At 58.8% G+C, this 17974-nt stretch overlaps 1 gene segment (V, D, J or C); it reads left to right on the top strand.

The window, feature by feature from the left end:
• LOC101091707 overlaps nt 1–17954 on the top strand; it is a 104840-nt gene extending 86886 nt beyond the window's left edge. The window contains 7 exon segments of the C gene segment in view: nt 5701–5744; nt 13291–13608; nt 13696–14034; nt 14320–14634; nt 14727–15059; nt 17482–17597; nt 17700–17954. Of these exon segments, the coding sequence occupies nt 5701–5744; nt 13291–13608; nt 13696–14034; nt 14320–14634; nt 14727–15059; nt 17482–17597; nt 17700–17708 (1474 nt within the window).
• The last annotated feature ends 20 nt before the right edge of the window (nt 17955–17974 follow it).

The raw sequence follows: 17974 nt of genomic DNA, 5'->3' as shown, positions 1-17974 counted from the left end.
CTTTCCAAGGAAAATCGTGGTAAATGTGGAGCAGGACATTGCTGCACCTCTGCACAGCCTTGCCTCTTCCCTACTCCAAGAAAACCAGCTGGTCTACCCACTGCAGGGGCCTTAGGGAGCCACCAACAGGAAAGCAACTCACCACACAGAAGACAACTCTGGTGGGTCAGTGGCTGTGGTGGCGGCCCCTCATTGTCTTCATGCTCTGGTAACTGAGGGAGCCATGATTCCTGGTTCTGTCCACCCAGACCCTTTATCCAAAGAGCATCCACTTTCTCTAATACAGTTTAGGTGCCAAGCCTTGACCGATGGCCATTGGGAGCGCCCCAAGAATTCCGAGGCTACTTGGCTCTTCCCATTCACTCACTCCTTGCTGGGAGCCTTTGATGACAGGAGTCTGTGGAGACAGTGGGAAAGGGGTGAGAGCCTCTGAGGCCAAGTCAGGACAGCCCGCAAGAGAAAAGCTTGAACACTGCCTCAAAAGTGCATACAGCTGGAACCCCACCCCCACCCTGCCATGAGAGCATGCCAGCAATGGCGAGGGAACGGCAAGGGGGACATCATGCCACAGACACCCCTCAGTGCCGTTGGCTGAGGATTGAGCTTGGCCTGATCTGCTTCAGCCCAGCCTTCAGGAAAAGAAGGGGAGAAGGAGATGTCATGATTTCTGAGGTTTTGTGAATGTCCAAGTCATTGCAGGGACTGACCAGAGGGACAGGCTTGTCCTACTCTGGGGGGAGGGGTACTGCCCTGAGTACCCGAGCCTTGGAGCCACTGCTTCCATCACTAATGGCCCATTGTGGCCGCCCTCCCCGTCCTTGTGGCAGCTCCCATGCCAGCCAGAGAGCAGGTTGAAATGAGGTGTCCATCCAGCAGTATGTGCTCTTGGACCCCAGCGAAAAGAGAACCAACACTCCTAGGTCCGGATGGACTCCTAGGACCATGATGGACGCCCCAGATGGACACAAGGATATGGTCTGGACAAGGAGATTCAGGAGAAGCTGGGGCTTCCTTTCTTGAACAAAAAGCCAGACTGACAATGAGAGTGCATTTGCTCCTGGCCGTCCCTCCTGCTTCAGGAGCCAGTGCCGGCAGCAGCCCCTCTCCCACCACGGAGGAGCAGCCAGACATCCACAGAGGCCCCCGACCACTACCCCATAGCCTCGGCATCTGGGCAGACTCCTGTCCTGACTCCTCACTCACTGAGAAGACTGACGCTGTGGATCCTTTCTCCTGTGCACTGAAAGTGCTCTGTCCTGTGGCATGCGGACCCCCTGGCCAGCCCCTTCCCTCAGGAACGGGAGGAACATATGGGCTTTCTCGGGGCTTTGTTAACTCACCACTGCATCTTGTGGGCTGTAGGGGTGAAGTGGGGAGCGTGCCAGCAGCCGCTGGACTCTCGCTCTTTCTTTGACCATAGCATGAGTTTGTGTTCCCACCCATTTTGTTTCTTTGTTTGTTTGTTTGTTTGTTTGTGAGCTCTTGCCTTCTTTCTGGTTTTTACTCTTTTTTTGCTCATCATAGGGTATTTGAGGGAAGTTCAGTTTCTCGTTCCTTTCTATTCCCTTTGGTGGCTTCTCACAACTGTTGGTTTATCAGCGGCAGCAGCCATTTGCTCTTGTGTTGCTTCTGGTCTAACAAGTGAAGCAAGAAGGACTTTCCTGTCATGTTTCTCATGCATAAGGACCTTCCTTCTGGGGGAAAGTGCTCAGGAGTAAGTTCCCTGATGGCAGAGGCCATCAAGGCAAATCTCAGACACACAGCCTCTCCCTGTGCACATTAGGAATGTTTTCAACTACTTGCATTCTGGCCATCTGGTCTACCACAGTGTCCGATCCTGGGGGAATGCGACCCTAGAGTGTGATTAGCCCACCAAGGCCTGGAAGGACCTCAAGGCCCCATCTAGCCACTCTTAGCTCACTGGCTGTTTTCAGAAGCACTTGCACGGACATGCCATGACTAACAGGGGAGCTGAGTGACAGGGTGCCCTCCCCTCCCATCCCAGGGGTTCAGCCTTCAGCTCCACTGGAGTCTTGCTCATAGCAGCCGAGCCAGGAGACACCTTCTCAGTCTCCATTCTGGAAGGGGTAGGGCCCCTGGAGGCTGAAGCTATGGGCAGAGCCTGGAAGACTGAGCAGATAGCCCCATTCTGGACACCTCATTACACCGATCCAGACACCACGCCCGGCACTCACTGGGGCACCCACCTGTGACACCCATGTCCTTTCCCTGACATGTGCTTGTGGTGGAGAGAGGGGCAAGGGCAGGCTCCTGGAACTGGGCGGTGGGATGCTGCAGAAGGAGCCCAGCCTGGGCATGACCACAGCCAGCAGCATGGGTTGCAGGCTCAGGACCCACCACAGCTGCCCCGACCCAAACTCCACATGGATTGCCAGGAAAAACCAGGGATGACAGGTCAGAGATCTTTCTAGAAGGCTCAAAGAGCTCTGCTGAGGTCAGCTCCTACCCTGCCCAGGGGCCCGATAGGACACACTGGTCTACAAGAGCTGAACTGGGTCCTCTGCAGGCCAGATGATGCCTGCAGCCTGGCTGGCTCTCTACTGTGGGGGAGGGCCAGCAGGGCATGAAGGGCACCTTCCCTGCCCCAGCCAGGAACGGAAGGCCCTAGAAAGCCAGAGCAGGTGCTTCCTCAAGGGCCAGAAGCAGACCTTGCCCTTTGGTCCCTAAAAGGAGACAGGAGGCCCCAGAGCCAAGACCACAGCACAAAGAGCCTCCATAAAGGGGCTGGGGCTGCAGGAAGCCCGGTCTGCAAGCCAGAAGCCACCCCCACGGGCCGTGGAGGGCAGGCACTGGAGGCTGGGCATGGCAGTGGGGAGAAGGCACAGGCCATGCCCCACTCCTCAGTCTGCCCTGGCCCCCGGGTCCCCAGGACTGGCCAGTTCTCACTCAGGCTACAGAGTCCCTGTTCCTACTCCACTCTCCCCACCTCACCCCTGCCTCTCCTCCCCCATCTGCTTCCTCCACAGATAACTCCAGGCCACTGAGCCTATCCGCCTTCACACAGGGCATCCCCACAGCACTCCCCAGGCTCACCCTCATTGCCCCAGACCCAGACACTGTCCACATGCTGCGGTCCAGCTATTTCTGGAGAGGTCCTGAACCCCAGCATCACAGCAGGGTCTCCCCGGCACCTCACACCTGAGGCCAACATCACCACCTGCACCATTGCTGTGCCTATACCTCCAGCATTGCCCCCATTTCCCAAAGACCAGGCCAGTGACCTGGAGCCCCAGCCTTTGTCCTGCTTCTTGGGAGCCCCACCTCAGACACTCCTGCCATCCCTGCCCTCTGCCTCCCACAGCCCCACGGCCTTCCTACTCCTGGTGGCCCCAGCCCAGCCCACAACCATCCTCCATGCCATACTAGACAGAACTTTCCAGAGAAAGACCCTCAGCTTCTTCAAAGGGCACATAGGCCATCTTGAGTCCATCTACAACCAAGCCACCTGCCACTCTTCTCCAGGCCCACAGCCCAGCCTGGGTCAGGGCTCTGGTTGTCCCTGTGCCTGGAGTTATGCACCAAACCCACAGGCACACAGACACATGTGCTTCTAGCATGCCCTTCCCTCACCTGCTCGGCCACAAGCCTCGGGGTCTCATCATCCCTCCCAGTCCTTGGTTGTCTCCCTTCTGTCTCCCCCCGCCCTGTCACACACACCCACCACACTCACAGCTGGCCCATGGAAGCCTGTGGGTCCCGGCACTCAGCCCCAGGTCTGATGGGTGGGAACACAGACATCTCTCCCTGGGGGCATGAAGGACTTGGTGTGGCCCTCGCCTCCTGGGAGTCCTGGTCCACAGAAGACATGAATGGGCAGAGTTAACGACATAGATGCTGCTGCCTCTACCTGTGTGAGCTGAGGAGGGGCAGTCTCACAGACTGAGACTCTGGCCCCATGGGGCCCACCTCTCTGGTCAGCCATGAGCCTGGGTGGGGCCCACAGGCCACCACTGGGGATGTTCTCAGACAACACAGCTCAAATGCAGGTGGCTCATGGACCCAGCCTTGGATCTGCTCTTATTTCTGAAAGAAAGAAGGAAAATGCGCAGGGGAGGCCTTCAACATTTTGATCATTGTGTGCTCGTTACTCAGGAATGATGGTGGATGGAGGTCCGGGTCTCCTGTGTGCCCTGTGGCCCACCACCAAGCTCCCCCTCGCCTGCCTTACAGCCCGTGGGGTTTTGGCTAAGCCAGGAACCATAGTGCTAACCAGGGCCACCATGACCAACAGCTCTACAGAAACCCAGTGCCAGAGCACTCCCAGGGCGGCCAGCTGCTCATTCTCTGGGGCTCACTGCAGGGCCAGGGGCGGGAGTCGCTGGGCAACCCAACGAAGCCGGGGGAGGGGAGGGAGTGGTGTTGAGCTGGTCACAGAAGGCCAGGGGATTTCCCAAGTGGTCATGACAGAGAGACGCGTTCCAGCCAGAGGGACGGACTGGGTCGCCAAGGCCCCGGGGGAGGCATGGTGTATGCAGCGGACTGGGTGCTAGGGCGCAGCTTGGCCAGTGGTTCAGGGAGGGAGGGCAACACTGGGCCCCAGGCAGTGAAGGTCATCGGAAGGCAGAGCAGCGAGAACGTGACCTCGGGACCAAAGGGAGTCGGGTGTCGGGAAGGACATCCAAAGCCCGGGCCAGGAGACTGAGGTCAGGAAGGAACATGCCAGGGCCCAGCGTGGATCATCTCTTCAAGCAGAAAACAGACTTTCTAGTTCCTGGGGCTCCCTGGGGACCCTGGCTGTGGGGGGTTCTGCAGTCCCCAGCACAGGGACAGCTCACTGTGCCTATGATTACTTCCAGTTTTGGGGCCAGGGCACCCTGGTCACCGTCTCCTCAGGTGAGTCCCCCTTGCACCTGCTCTGGGGGCCTCAGGCCAGGTCCCTGGGCCGGTCACAGCTCCACCATGGGCTGAGTGCCTGAGGCCTGCTGGGCCCCAGCCCCATTATGGACTAGCCTTTAGAGCTGACAGGGCCCCTGGTGGTAAGCAAGCTGAGAGCCGGCAGAGAGAAGAGAAGCCCCGGGGACAGGTGTTGGCTGGAAGGAGAAGTTGTGGCAGAGCAGGGTTGGGGCCAGGCCTGGATATTTGTGTGCTAGGGGCTGGCCCGGCACACTAGTGTCGCTATGAGCTCGACATGTGGGGACGGGGCATCCCGGTCACCATCTCCTCGAGTAGTTGCACCCCTGCCTGCCTCCCTCGTGCCCTGGGGTTGGGTGGCTGGGGGCAGGAAAGCCAGCTGTGTCCGCTGCATCCTTGGGGAATGAGTCCCAGCCCGTGCAAGGGGCCAGGGAAGATTTTTGTCTGGGGAGAAGCAGGGACTGTATCCCTGTGCAATACTTTTGGTATCTGGGGCCAAGGTACCCAGGTCACCGTCTCCCAAGGTAAGATGACTTTCTGTCTGCTCCCTCTGTCTCGGGGCTGAGGAAGAAATATCCGGAGGCTCCTTGGTCTGTGTGGGGCCTTCTGGGGAGCCCAGAGGGCTGCTTCTGAGGCTGTGGGGTTCCCACCTTGCCGATGGCCTTTCTGCAGGGAGCGGGGCCTCCGGCCTGTGGAAGGCAGGTTGGCAGAGGGGGCTCCGTGTCCAGGGCTGGAGGGGGCTCACACCTGAGGATTCAGGAAGCCAGGCAGTGGTCAGGGGGTGAGGTTTTTGTACACCCCTTAGCGGGGCCCGTGTCAGTGTGACTACTTTGACTACTGGGGCCAAGGAGCCCTGGTGACGGTGTCCTCAGGTGAGTCCTCCCGGCTTTCCTCTCCTCTCTCTGTCGGGAGGTTTTGGCTGCATTTGGGGAGAAAACGGAGGGTGCCAGGGTCTCGGACCTAGGGCTGGCTTGGTGGCCAGGCTCTCCGGGGACCTCAGCCACCCTCAGCTTCAGGGGCCACCTGGTCCTCTCAGCCCCACTGGCTGTGATCTGAGGTGGACCGAGGCCTTAGCCAGGCCCCACTTCTTGTCTGGGGCCCCACCAACATTGTCACAATGTGACAACTGGTTCAACTACTGGGGCCCCGGGACCCTGGTCACCGTGTCTTCAGGTGGGTCCTCACCCTTCCCACTCTGGCTGCACTTGGGGAGATCTGGGGTTTGGGGCATTTTGGAGGCCAGGAAATGGAGGCAGAGACAGGGTCCCCCAGACACGGGGCTGGAGATCACCTTTCCACAGTTGGGGACAAGGCGGCTCCTTTGAGTGGCCTGGCCACGTAACTGAAGCCTCCTGGGGGGCCCCCGTGACTGTGGTATAATCAACATAATTGGGGTCTGTGGCCCTGATGCACCTGCCGTCCGGGGCAGTGGCCCTTGGGGCTGATTGGACTTCTGAGTTCCTGTTCGGGGCTGCGGTTTGTAGTCAGGCGGCCCAGGCAGGCGGTGGTCTGGCTTCTGAGGGGCCAGACCAGGACGTGGGGTCTCAGGGGCAGTGGGGTGTGGGGACCAGGGCCAGTGAGGGGGTCCAGGACCCTCCAGATAACAGTGACTTGGAGGGTCGGCCTCCGTGCGGCTTGGAAGTGCAGGCCTCCAGAGGGGGCGATGCCAGGTGAGGCCCCCAGGGTTTTGATGGGTGCAAATGGAGACTTCACCACTGTGATTACTACGGTATCGATCTCTGGGGCCATGGAACCATAGTCACAGTGTCCTCAGGTAGGAGCGGCCCTGCTGGGGCCTTTATTTTCTATTCCTGTCTGTGGAGTTTTCTGGGCATCGATGGCTGGTCCTCAGGACTGTCCCCCAGGGACAGGCTGGCCGGGAGGGGACGAGAGCTGGGTGCCTTAGGGATTTCAGAGCCTCCTGATTTTCTGATGCTTTTCTAAAACTGGAATAGTGCCAGCATGTCCGGGGCAGTAACTGAGCCCCTGAAGAGGGGCTGGAGGCTGGACAGGCCATGTGTGGGTGAGTTGCCAGGACCCCCATGGCCACAGGACAGTGTGGCTGTGGCAGGAGAGGTCTCGCTATCTGGATCCTGGTGTCGGCTCACGAGTGTGTGTGGGCAGCTGTGTTTGGAGCGCCACAAGAATGCCGCACAGAGAGCGCGCCGTGAAAGACTTTTTTCGGAATGGGGAGTGGTGTTCTGTGCTTACAATTCTTGGTCAACTGCAAGGACTAGGTGCCTAGGAAGGGCAGGCCTGGGGCCACCGAGCTCGGCTCAGTGCGGGCAGCTTCTGGGAGAAGACAGCTTGCCCCCTGTGAGAGGCGCGATAACTATCAAAGGACAGGGTATGTCTGAAGTGGCTCCTGAGAAAAATAATTAAGACCACTGAGACTTTAAAATGTGAGAGATTTTCGAGCATGCCAAACTTTTTAATCCTATCAGTCAATTAGCAAGCATGAATCATGTCTTTCTGGAGTAGATACAGGACATAGCAACACGGTGTTGTGGCCCCCCTACCCAGAGCTGAGTTCTGACAGTAATGAATTAGTTTACTTTTTATTTAATTCAGCTATTCTGGAAGTGGTGTTGTGGAGTTGGCCAGGGGGCGGCGCGTGGGGCCGGACACCTGCACCAGGTGGCCGGAAACAGGTCACAGGGACGGTCTATTTCGGGAAACAAGTAAACAGACTTGGCAAATTTATAGCTTATGGTTATGAAGAAATGGTTTTCGGGAGGTTTTGCTCAGCCCTGCGAGTCTGAAAAACAACACCTGCATAATTTGCATTTCTAAAATAAGACCAAGATGCTGGCAGAAGCTGGAACAGTTCCTTTTTTAACGATTTGAATTTAATTCTTCAGTCTTCGCTTGCCAACATCTCATTTATACTCATTTTGAAACTAAGACATGTAAAAAATGAGAAGTCTGGGGGACAGTTTATCAATGCATTCATGTTAACTTTTTAAATTAGTTATTTCCTCAAACGGTCATTAATCTCAAACATTTTCTAACACCCCGAAGCATTGTTTTCATAATTACTGTGTTCTAAATATTTTAAGTTGGTTGATTTTCTCTTCGTGATTAAGAAGCATTTAGATATCCTGATAAAGTGGCCTTCATTCATGTCAGCACTTTCAAGACTGCTTTTCGAGCACTCTTGTTGGGACATGTTTTAGGCGAAGCGTGTGTGCTGATTGTCCTGAATGATTTCAGTGAAGAGTGTTGGTTGTTGGAGTAAGAGGAAGCCCAGTCAGGTCTCGAATCAGAAAGGAATTCGGGCCGGCTCCTGAGCTGAAGGAGCCCCGGTGGAGGGTCCACCTGCCCCCCCGCCCCGGGGCTGCCGTGGCTTCTGCCAACTGGCTATTCATCAAAGAGCCAATTTTAATGGATTTGGAGGAATTCTTCAATACCAGAGACCCCGCGGGACTGTCTGGTGACCAGGGAGCCAAAATGGTAAGAGAGAGGCAGCCCCGGCTGCCAAATTTGCTGCTCCGGAAAGTTTGTGTGTGGTGTTTTGGTTTCTGCTTGAGGAGGAGTCATTTTTTAAGATCGCTCAGGGAAACAATGAGATTTATTTGTGTGAATCCTGAGTGGCCATTGTCTTGGCTTCTTCACTATGGATTCTATGGCTCAGATGCTCTAACGTAAACAAAGTGTCTTTCATGCCATCTTTGAGTCATAAACGCAGCTTCGGATTTGAGGTCATTATTGTGCATTTGAAAGTAGCCTTCGCCTTGTGAAAAGCTTCAGGACAAAGAGCAGCATTATATGCGCAAATTCAGATGAGATGCATTTTTGGTTATGTTTAATGATGATTTTTATTTAGAGGAAATTTAGTTAAAGCTGGGGGCCTACTTTAGACTCGGAGGGGAGGAGACCAGCTAAGGGCATGTACCCAGGACAGTGAAGGCCCCATGGGGAGAGTCCCCAGCACAGTTTTCTGAAGCAAAGTCTCTGCCTATTCCAAGGCAAAGACGGGTTTTCACTCTGATGACGGCAAACACTCCTCAGTCCTTATAAAATGTCTTGGTGAATTTAAACTTGCCGGGAAGTATTTTACCCAGGAAACTGAGGTGGTAGTGACTGATAATGCTTGGGGGCCAAGAGCTGGCTGAGACTGGACCGGGCCATGGAAAAATAGGGGATTCCACTGGAGAAATCCCCAAGGACACACAAGGCTGGGAAAGGTAGGGATGGGCACCAGAAGGCACTGACCCTGAGCTAGGCTCAGCTGTACAGGATTCCTGGATAAGATGGCTTTGGCGAAGGCACGCCGGTCTGGTGGCCTGACATTTTCTGGCCAGTCCCAGGACTGGGCTTTTGGGACTACACTGTACAGGACTACACTGGGCTGCCCAAAGCAGTCCTCAGCTAAGCTGGACTAAACCAGATTGAGCTGGCATTTCTGAGATGAGCTTGGGCTGAGCTGAACCGGGCTGAGCTAGGCTGAACTTAGCTGCACTCAGCTGGCCTCAACTGGGCTGAGCTGGGCTGAACTGGGCTGAACTGGGCTGGGCTGAACCGGGCTGAGCTGGGCTGAGCTGGGCTGGGCTGGGCTGAGCTTAACTGGGCTGAACTGGCCTGGGCTGAGCTGAACCGGGCTGAGCTGGGCTGAGCTGGGCTAAACTGGGCTGAACTGAGCTGAGCTGGGCTGAGCTGGGCTGAGCTGGGCTGAGCTGAGCTGGGCTGAGCTGGGCTAGGTTGAACTAAACCGGGCTGGGCTGGGCTGGGCTGGGCTGAGCTGAGCTGAGCTGGGCTGGGTTGAGCTAAACCGGGCTGGGATGGGCTGTGCTGAGCTGAGCTGAGCTGGGCTAGGTTGAGCTAAACCAGGCTGAGCTGAGCCGGGCTGGGCTGAGCTGAGCTGAGCTGGGCTGGGCTGGGCTAGGTTGAGCTAAACCGGGCTGGGCTGGGCTGGGCTGGGCTGGGCTGGGCTGGGCTGAGCTGAGCTGAGCTGGGCTGGGCTAGGTTGAGCTAAACCGGGCTGAGCTGAACCGGGCTGGGCTGAGCTGAGCTGAGCTGAGCTGGGCTGGGCTAGGTTGAGCTAAACCGGGCTGGGCTGGGCTGGGCTGAGCTTAGCACTGGGCTGAGCTGGGGCTGAGCTGAGCTGAGCTAAACTGGGCTGAGCTAGGCTGAGCCGGGCTAAACTGGGCTGAACTGAGCTGAGCTGGGCTGAGCTGGGCTGAGCTGAGCTGGGCTGAGCTGGGCTAGGTTGAGCTAAACCGGGCTGGGCTGGGCTGAGCTGGGCTGAGCTGGGCTGAGCTGAGCTGGGCTGAGCTGGGCTAGGTTGAACTAAACCGGGCTGGGCTGGGCTGGGCTGGGCTGAGCTGAGCTGGGCTGGGTTGAGCTAAACCGGGCTGGGATGGGCTGAGCTGAGCTGAGCTGGGCTGGGCTAGGTTGAGCTAAACCGGGCTGAGCTGAGCTGGGCTGGGCTAGGTTGAGCTAAACCGGGCTGAGCTGAGCCAGGCTGGGCTGAGCTGAGCTGAGCTGAGCTGAGCTGAGCTGGGCTGGGCTAGGTTGAGCTAAACCAGGCTGGGCTGGGCTGGGCTGGGCTGGGCTGGGCTGAGTTGAGCCGGGCTGGGCTGGGCTGGGCTGGGCTGGGCTGAGCTGAGCTGAGCTGGGCTGGGCTAGGTTGAGCTAAACCGGACTGAGCTGAGCTGAGCCGGGCTGGGCTGAGCTGAGCTGGGCTGGGCTAGGTTGAGCTAAACCGGACTGAGCTGAGCTGAGCCGGGCTGGGCTGAGCTGAGCTGAGCTGGGCTGGGCTAGGTTGAGCTAAACTGGGCTGAGCTGAGCTGAGCCGGGCTGGGCTGAGCTGAGCTGAGCTGAGCTGGGCTGGGTTAGGTTGAGCTAAACCGGGCTGGGCTGGGCTGGGCTGGGTTAGGTTGAGCTAAACCGGGCTGGGCTGGGCTGGGCTGAGCTGAGCTTAGCACTGGGCTGAGCTGGGCTGAACTGGGCTGGGCTGAGCTGGGGCTGAGCTGGGCTAAGCTAAACTGGGCTGAGATGGGCTGAGCTGAGCTGAGCTGGGCTGAGCTGGGCTAGGTTGAGCTAAACCGGGCTGGGCTGGGCTGGGCTGAGCTGAGCCGGGCTGGGCTAGGTTGAACTAAACCGAGCTGGGCTGGGCTGAGCTGAGCTTAGCACTGGGCTGAGCTGTGCTGAACTGGGCTGGGCTGAGCTGAGCTGAGCTGAGCTGGGCTGAGCTAGGCTGAGCTAGGCTGAGCTGAGCTGGGCTAGGTTGAGCTAAACCAGGCTGGGCTGGGCTGAGTTTAGCTGGGCTGAGCTGGGTTGAGCTGGGCTGAACTGGGCTGAGCTAAACCGGGCTGGGCTAGGCTGAGCTTAGCTGGCTTGCCCTGGGCTGAGCTGAGCTGAGCTGAGCTGGGTTGCACTGGGCTGAGCTGAGCCAGGCTGAACTGGGCTGAGCTGGGCTGGGCTGGGCTGAGCTGAACTGGGCTAAGCTGGGCTGAGCTGGGCTAAGCTGAGCTGAGCTGAGTTGAACTGGGCTGAGCTGAGCTGAGCTGAGCTGAGCTGGGCTAGGTTGAGTTAACCAGGCTGGGCTGGGCTGGGCTGAGCTTAGCACTGGGCTGAGCTGGGCTGAATTGGGCTGGGCTGACCTGGGTTGGGCTGAGTTAAACTGAGCTGAGCTGGATTGCACTGGGCTGAGCTGAGCCAGGCTGAACTAGGCTGAGCTGGGCTGGGCTGAGCTGGGCTGAACTGGGCTGAACTGGGCTGAACTGAGCTGAACTGGGCTGAACTGGGCTGAGCTGAGCTGACCTGGGCTGAACTGAGCTGAGGTGGGCTGAACTGGGCTGAACTGAGCTGACCTGGGCTGAACTGAGCTGAGGTGGGCTGAGCTGAGCTGAGCTGGGCTGGACTAGGTTGAGCTAAACCGGGCTGAGCTGGGCTGAGCTTAGCTGGGTTGCACTGGGCTGAGCTGGGCTGAGCTGAGCTGGGGCTGAGCTGGGGCTGAGCTGGGGCTGAGCTGGGCTGAGTTTAGCTGGGCTGAGCTGGGCTGAGCTGAGCTGGGGCTGAGCTGGGGCTGACCTGGGCTAAACTGAGCTGGGCTGAGTTTAGCTGGGCTGAGCTGAGCTGAGCTAGGCTGGGCTGTTCTGGGCTGAGCTGGACTGAACTGGGCTGAACTGGGCTAAGCTAAACCGGGCTGGGCTGGGGTGGGCCAGGCTGAGCTTAGCTGGCTTGCTCTGGGCTGAGCTGGGTTGGGCTGAGCTGGACTGTTCTGGTCTGGGCTGAACTGGGCTGCGCTAGGCTGAGCTGAGCTGAGCTGAGCTGGGCTGAGCTGAACTGGGCTGTGCTGGGCTGAGCAGGGCTAGGCTGGGATGGGCTAGGATAGGTTGAGCTAAACCAGGCAGGGCTGGGCCAGGCTGAGTTTAGCTAGGTTCCACTGGGCTGAACTGTTCTGGGCTGAACTGGACTGAGCTGAGCCAGGCTGAACTGGGCTGAACTGGGCTGAGCTGGGCTGAGCTGGGCTGAGCTGGGCTGGGCTGAGCTGAGATGAGTTGGGTTGAGCTGGGTTGAGCTAAGCTGGAGTAGGCCAGGCTGGGCCGGGCTGAGCTGGGCTGAGCTGGGCTGAATGGGGCTGAGCTGGGCTGAGCTGGGCTGAGCTGAGCTGGGCTAAGCTGGGTTGGGCTGATGTGTGCTAGGGTTAGTACACCAAACCAATTAATCAGGGTCACTGAGCTGGCCCAGCAGAAATGGACTCTCTGAGTGGCTTGGCTTAGAGGAGTCTGATGTCCAGGCTTGTGCTAGAATAACCCATGTTGGGCCATTTAGTTCTAATTGGGGAGACCTGGCCTTGCTGGACTGTCCTAACACTGGGCTGACCTCAATGACCTGGTTGTGCAAAGGACGGGCCAAGAGGAATCTGCATAATTCCCACTCCTCGTGTTCACAGTCTCTGCTGACCCTAGACACACAGGCCTGGGCTGGTGGTCTGTCTGGGGGCTTGGGGGGTCCTCTCTCCATGCTGTCAGCCTGCCACATGGACGGTTCACGGGGCTCGTGGCTGAGTGTGCCTACGTGGCTCTGGGGTCTCAGAGGGAAGGCACCGCCAGCCAGGGCCGAGCTGTCCTGAGCTGAGAGCCAGGCACCAGAGTGCACTTGAGTGCAAGGGTGGCAGGTGCTGGGAGGAGGTCACATCCTCCCCTCCCAGCGTGAAGCACCCCCCACTTCCCACAAGCCCAGAGCTGGACTTCTGCAGCAGGGCGGGGGCCGCCTTGCCTCCCCTTCCCAGCAGGACCTGGGCCTCGACACAGCTGCCCACTGCGCCGTCTGTCCAGGCTGGGGAGGCTGCGGGGGCAGCCCTCGTGGTAGCGAAATGAGGGAGCCATGTGGTTGGCGTTGGCCCACCTGGCAGAGCGTGGGAAGGAGACGCCTTCTCACCCCTGTCTCTTGTCCCTCTCTGGTCCTCAGAGACCTCATCCCGTCCAAATCTCTTCCCCCTCATCACCTGTGAGAGCTCCCTGTCCGATGAGCCCCTGGTGGCCATGGGCTGCCTGGCCCGGGACTTCCTGCCCAGCTCCGTCACCTTCTCCTGGAACTACAAGAACAACAGTGTGGTCAACAACCAGGACATCCAGACCTTCCCTCCAGTCCTGAGAGAGGGCAAGTACGTGGCTACCTCTCAGGTGCTCCTGCCCTCCGTGGACGTCCTCCAGGGTTCAGATGACTTCCTCACATGCAATGTGAAACACCCCAAGGGCAACAGTGAGGTGAACGTGCCCATCCCAGGTGAGAGTCGGGCTCTCCTACCCATGACCGGGGATGGGGGCAGGGAGGGGGGTCAGGTGGGCTGACGTCTTGTCCCCTTCACCGCAGTGCCTGTAGAGCTGTCCCCCAACGTGACTGTCTTCATCCCACCCCGTGACGCCTTCTCTGACAACAACCAGCGCACATCCCAGCTCCTCTGTCAGGCAACAGGCTTCAGCCCCAAGAAGATCTCTGTGTCCTGGCTTCGTGACGGAAAGCCCATCAAGTCGGGCTTCAACCCAGGCAACGTGGAGGCTGAGAACCAAGGGCCCGGGCCCGTGACCTACAGGGTCCTCAGCACGCTGACCATCACCGAGAATGCCTGGCTCAGCCAGAGCGTGTTCACTTGCAATGTGGAGCACAGTGGGCTGACCTTCAAGAAGAACGTGTCCTCCGCATGCATCCTCAGTGAGTGGTCCTGGCCCCTGGTGCAGCCCCTCAGGGCAGGGACTCCTCCTCACATTCATAGGTGTCCACTCAGGGCAGCCGCTTCCTGAGCCTTGGCTTCCTGGAGCGGCCAAGGGCAGGGAGGGGGCCACTTGTCAGGTGGGGGGGGCCCAGCATCCCCTCCAAGGGGTCCTTGGGGCTCAGGAAGGCTCGGCGTGGCCAGCTTCTGTTCTCTTGGGAAAACCTCCCCCCTTTGCCCGGTTGCCCATCCAGCCAGTCACTGACACAAGCTCTCTCCCGATCCAGACACGCAGGCCAGCATCAGAATCTTCGCCATTCCCCCCACCTTCGCCAGCATCTTCCAAACCAAGTCGGCCAAGCTGTCCTGCAGGGTCGTAGACCTGACCACCCGCGACAGCCTGAACATCTCCTGGACCCGCCAGAATGGCGACTTTCTGCCAACCACCACCATCTTCCAGAGCAACCTCAACAACACCTTCAGTGCCACGGGGGAGGCCACCGTCTGTGCAGAGGACTGGGAGTCAGGGGAGGACTTCACCTGCACGGTGACCCACACAGATCTGCCCTCACCACTGAAGAAGACCATCTCTAAACCCAAGGGTAGGAGTCCGCTTCTCTTCTGCCCCGGGACTCTCCCACAGCCTCTCCCCCCAGCCCCCCACCTGAGCTCACAGCCGCCTTTCCTCCCACAGACGTCAACAAGCAACCGCCCTCCGTCTACGTCCTGCCACCCAGCCGGGAGCAGCTGAGCCTGCGGGAGTCAGCCACAGTCACTTGCCTGGTGAAGGGCTTCTCACCCGCAGATGTGTTCGTGCAATGGCTGCAGAAAGGCCAACCCATGTCCTCTGAGAGTTACGTGACCAGTGACCCGAAGCCCGAGCCCCAGGACCCCCACCTCTACTTTGTCCACAGCACCCTGACTGTGAGTGAGGAGGAGTGGAGCTCGGGGGAGACCTACACCTGTGTTGTGGGCCACGAGGCCCTGCCCCACATGGTGACGGAGAGGAGCGTGGACAAGTCCACCGGTAAACCCACCCTGTACAACGTGTCCCTGGTCTTGTCTGACACGGCCACCACCTGCTACTGACCTGTGGGCCGCCCCACTCCGGGTGGATCCCAGAGTCCCTGGGGAACCCATCGCTGTGTGTGCATGTGTGCAAACTAACCGTGTCAATGGGGTGAGATGTGGCGTTTTATCAAAATTAGAAATAAAAACATCCATTCAAAAGATGCTCGTCCTGAGTGAGCGATGCTCTCGCCTACCGGGGCCACAGCTGTGCTGTCCTCACCCCCAGACCAACCTCCACCACCGCCCCTGCCCCCACCCAGCCTCTGAAAGTCTCTGTGCTCCTCTCGCTGCTCTCATGGCCACCCAGGTGTGTGGCACACACATACACACACACGGACACATGCACACACGTGCAGGCTCATATGTGCATGCACGTGGGTACCTGCACACACACAGACACAGACACATGGACACACCCGCATGCACACAGGCACACATGTGCGTGCACATGGGTACTTACACACACACGGGCACAGACACATGGACTCACACACATGCACACACATGCAAGCTTATACGTGCATGCACACAGGTACTTACACGTGCACAGGCACGGACACATGGACATACAGACACATGGACACACACGCATGCACACAGGCACACACGTGCATGCACATGGGTACTTACACACACACAGGCACGGACACATGGACACACACACGTGCACACATATGCACACACATGCACACACAGACACAGACACATGGACACACACATGCACACATGCACACAGACACATGGACACACACACATGCACACAGGCACACACGTGCATGCACATGGGTACTTACACATGCACAGGCACAGAAACATGGACACACAGACACACACATGCATACCCATGCAGGCATGTAAACACACACACAGGACACACATGTACATGGACACAGGCACTCATGCACTGTACGTGGGTGCAAATACACATGCATACACACCCATGGACATAGACGTGGAGGAACTTGCATACACACACAGAGATGCACAGGGATATGGACATGCACACACATACATACGAGCACACACCCATACATGTGGACACACGCAGACACATGCACACATAGGTACACACACATACACACAGTCACAGATACGCTGACGTGCGCACACGAGGTCACTCGGTGCCTCAGGCAGGCACTTCCGCCCTCTCCAGCCACGTCACTTTCCGCAGGCCTTCATGCCCACGCTCTGCTCATCCTTCTGTCTCAGCTCGGAGGTGTGTCCATGGGCTGGCCCAGCCTGGGCACTGACCATAGCCACTGTTGGCAGGCCCAGGGCCAAAGGAAGCCCCTGCCATGCCCAGGCACCCACGGGTGAATGGACAAGGCAGGCAGTGCCTGGACACCGGCCCCAGAGGTGGGGAGGCCCCTCCCTAGAGGGAGGCTGTAGAAAGCGTGATCTGAGTGGGGAGCCCCTGCAAACACCCAGCCCTGGAAAGGGTGGGAAGTGAGGCCCCAGGAGCAGGAGTGAGGGAGAACAGAGCCCAGTGGGCAGAAAAGGGGAGGGGCCTGAGTAGGATGTCCTCTCCTGAATGGGCAAAGGCAACACAGCCCCCTTCGGGCCCCGTCCCAGGCCCTCTCTGGCACCAAGCCCTTGGGCACTTGAGTTCACCTGCGCGGGGGCTGCAGACTCCACTGAGTGTCCTCAGCCTGACCACCCCAGTGTTAGCCTCCCTGGAGCCTCAGGGCTCTGTCTGACCCTTTGGCCCCAGAGTTCTGGGAGGGCAGACAAGCCAGCCAGGGCCCCACAAATGCTATTCACTCCCAGAAGGAGAGACAGTGAGTAGGAACCTCACTAGGAAGTGAAGAGGTCCCCTTGAGCCCAGACATCTGCCAGCTCCTCACTGCCAGCCCTCGCTGGCCTCGGCGGCCAGGGCCACACCTGTCCCAAACCACAGGTGGCAGGGGGCCCTGCTCTCTGCCTCTCAGCCACAGGTGGCTCCAGCTGTGTCACCACACCCCACAGGAGAGTTCAGGACACTGTGAGCCACTCTTCTGGGGTCACTGCCTCCGGCCCCAGCCCAGGCCGCACCCCCACATCTATGTTTCTCTGTCGCACTCTCTGCCATCCCAGGGCTCCTAGACAAGGTGCTCAGGGCTACCCTGCTCTGCTTTGGCCACATTCTGCCTCCACCTGGCCCCCTGCTTTGGGCTGTCAAGGCCCAGCTAACGCTTGGCTGAGACCCTTCCCGACTGAGCCCAGGAGCCCTCAGCCCCACAAGGTGGGTGCAAGGGAGACTGCAAGGCCAGGAGGCCATGGACACCCTCTCCTGCCCCACCTGTCCCTCCCGGGTGCAGCACAGCCGAGGGCCGAGGGTGGTTCTGGGGCTGGACTGTGCTGGTGCCAGGCCTGACCCCTCTGTGCTGTGTCCCCTGCAGAGGGGGAGGTGAGCGCCGAGGAGGAGGGCTTCGAGAATCTGAACACCATGGCCTCCACCTTCATCGTTCTCTTCCTCCTCAGCGTCTTCTACAGCACCACAGTCACCCTGTTCAAGGTAGTGGCGGCCTGGAGAGGGGGGGCACAGATGGCCTCAGGCTGAGCCTGACCCACTGTCTTCGGGCAGCAGGGAAACAGCTCATGTGTCTGTCATCTGCAGGTGAAATGACCCCCCCCGCTAAGAACTTCAGAGACCCAGAAGATGAGACCCAGGGGGGCACTGCCTTGGGGCCCGGGGTTCCCAGCCTGCAGAGCCTGTCGACTTGCACTTAAATCCTTCCCACGTCACCCTTCCCGCTTGCCGCCCAAAGACGCAGGCTTCTCAAGACCAGGCCAAGTGCCGTGGACGCAGCACCGCTCTGCAGTGTGCACACATGTCGCCTTGAAATAAACGTTTATATTTTATCCTGTGAAACTGCTTCTCGTGAAGGTTCT

This window comes from Felis catus, chromosome B3 (genome assembly GCF_018350175.1).
Source record: "Felis catus isolate Fca126 chromosome B3, F.catus_Fca126_mat1.0, whole genome shotgun sequence".
NCBI classification, from domain to species: domain Eukaryota; kingdom Metazoa; phylum Chordata; class Mammalia; order Carnivora; family Felidae; genus Felis; species Felis catus.
Note: the sequence above shows the minus strand (reverse complement) of the source record. Positions and strands in the feature narration are given on the sequence as shown.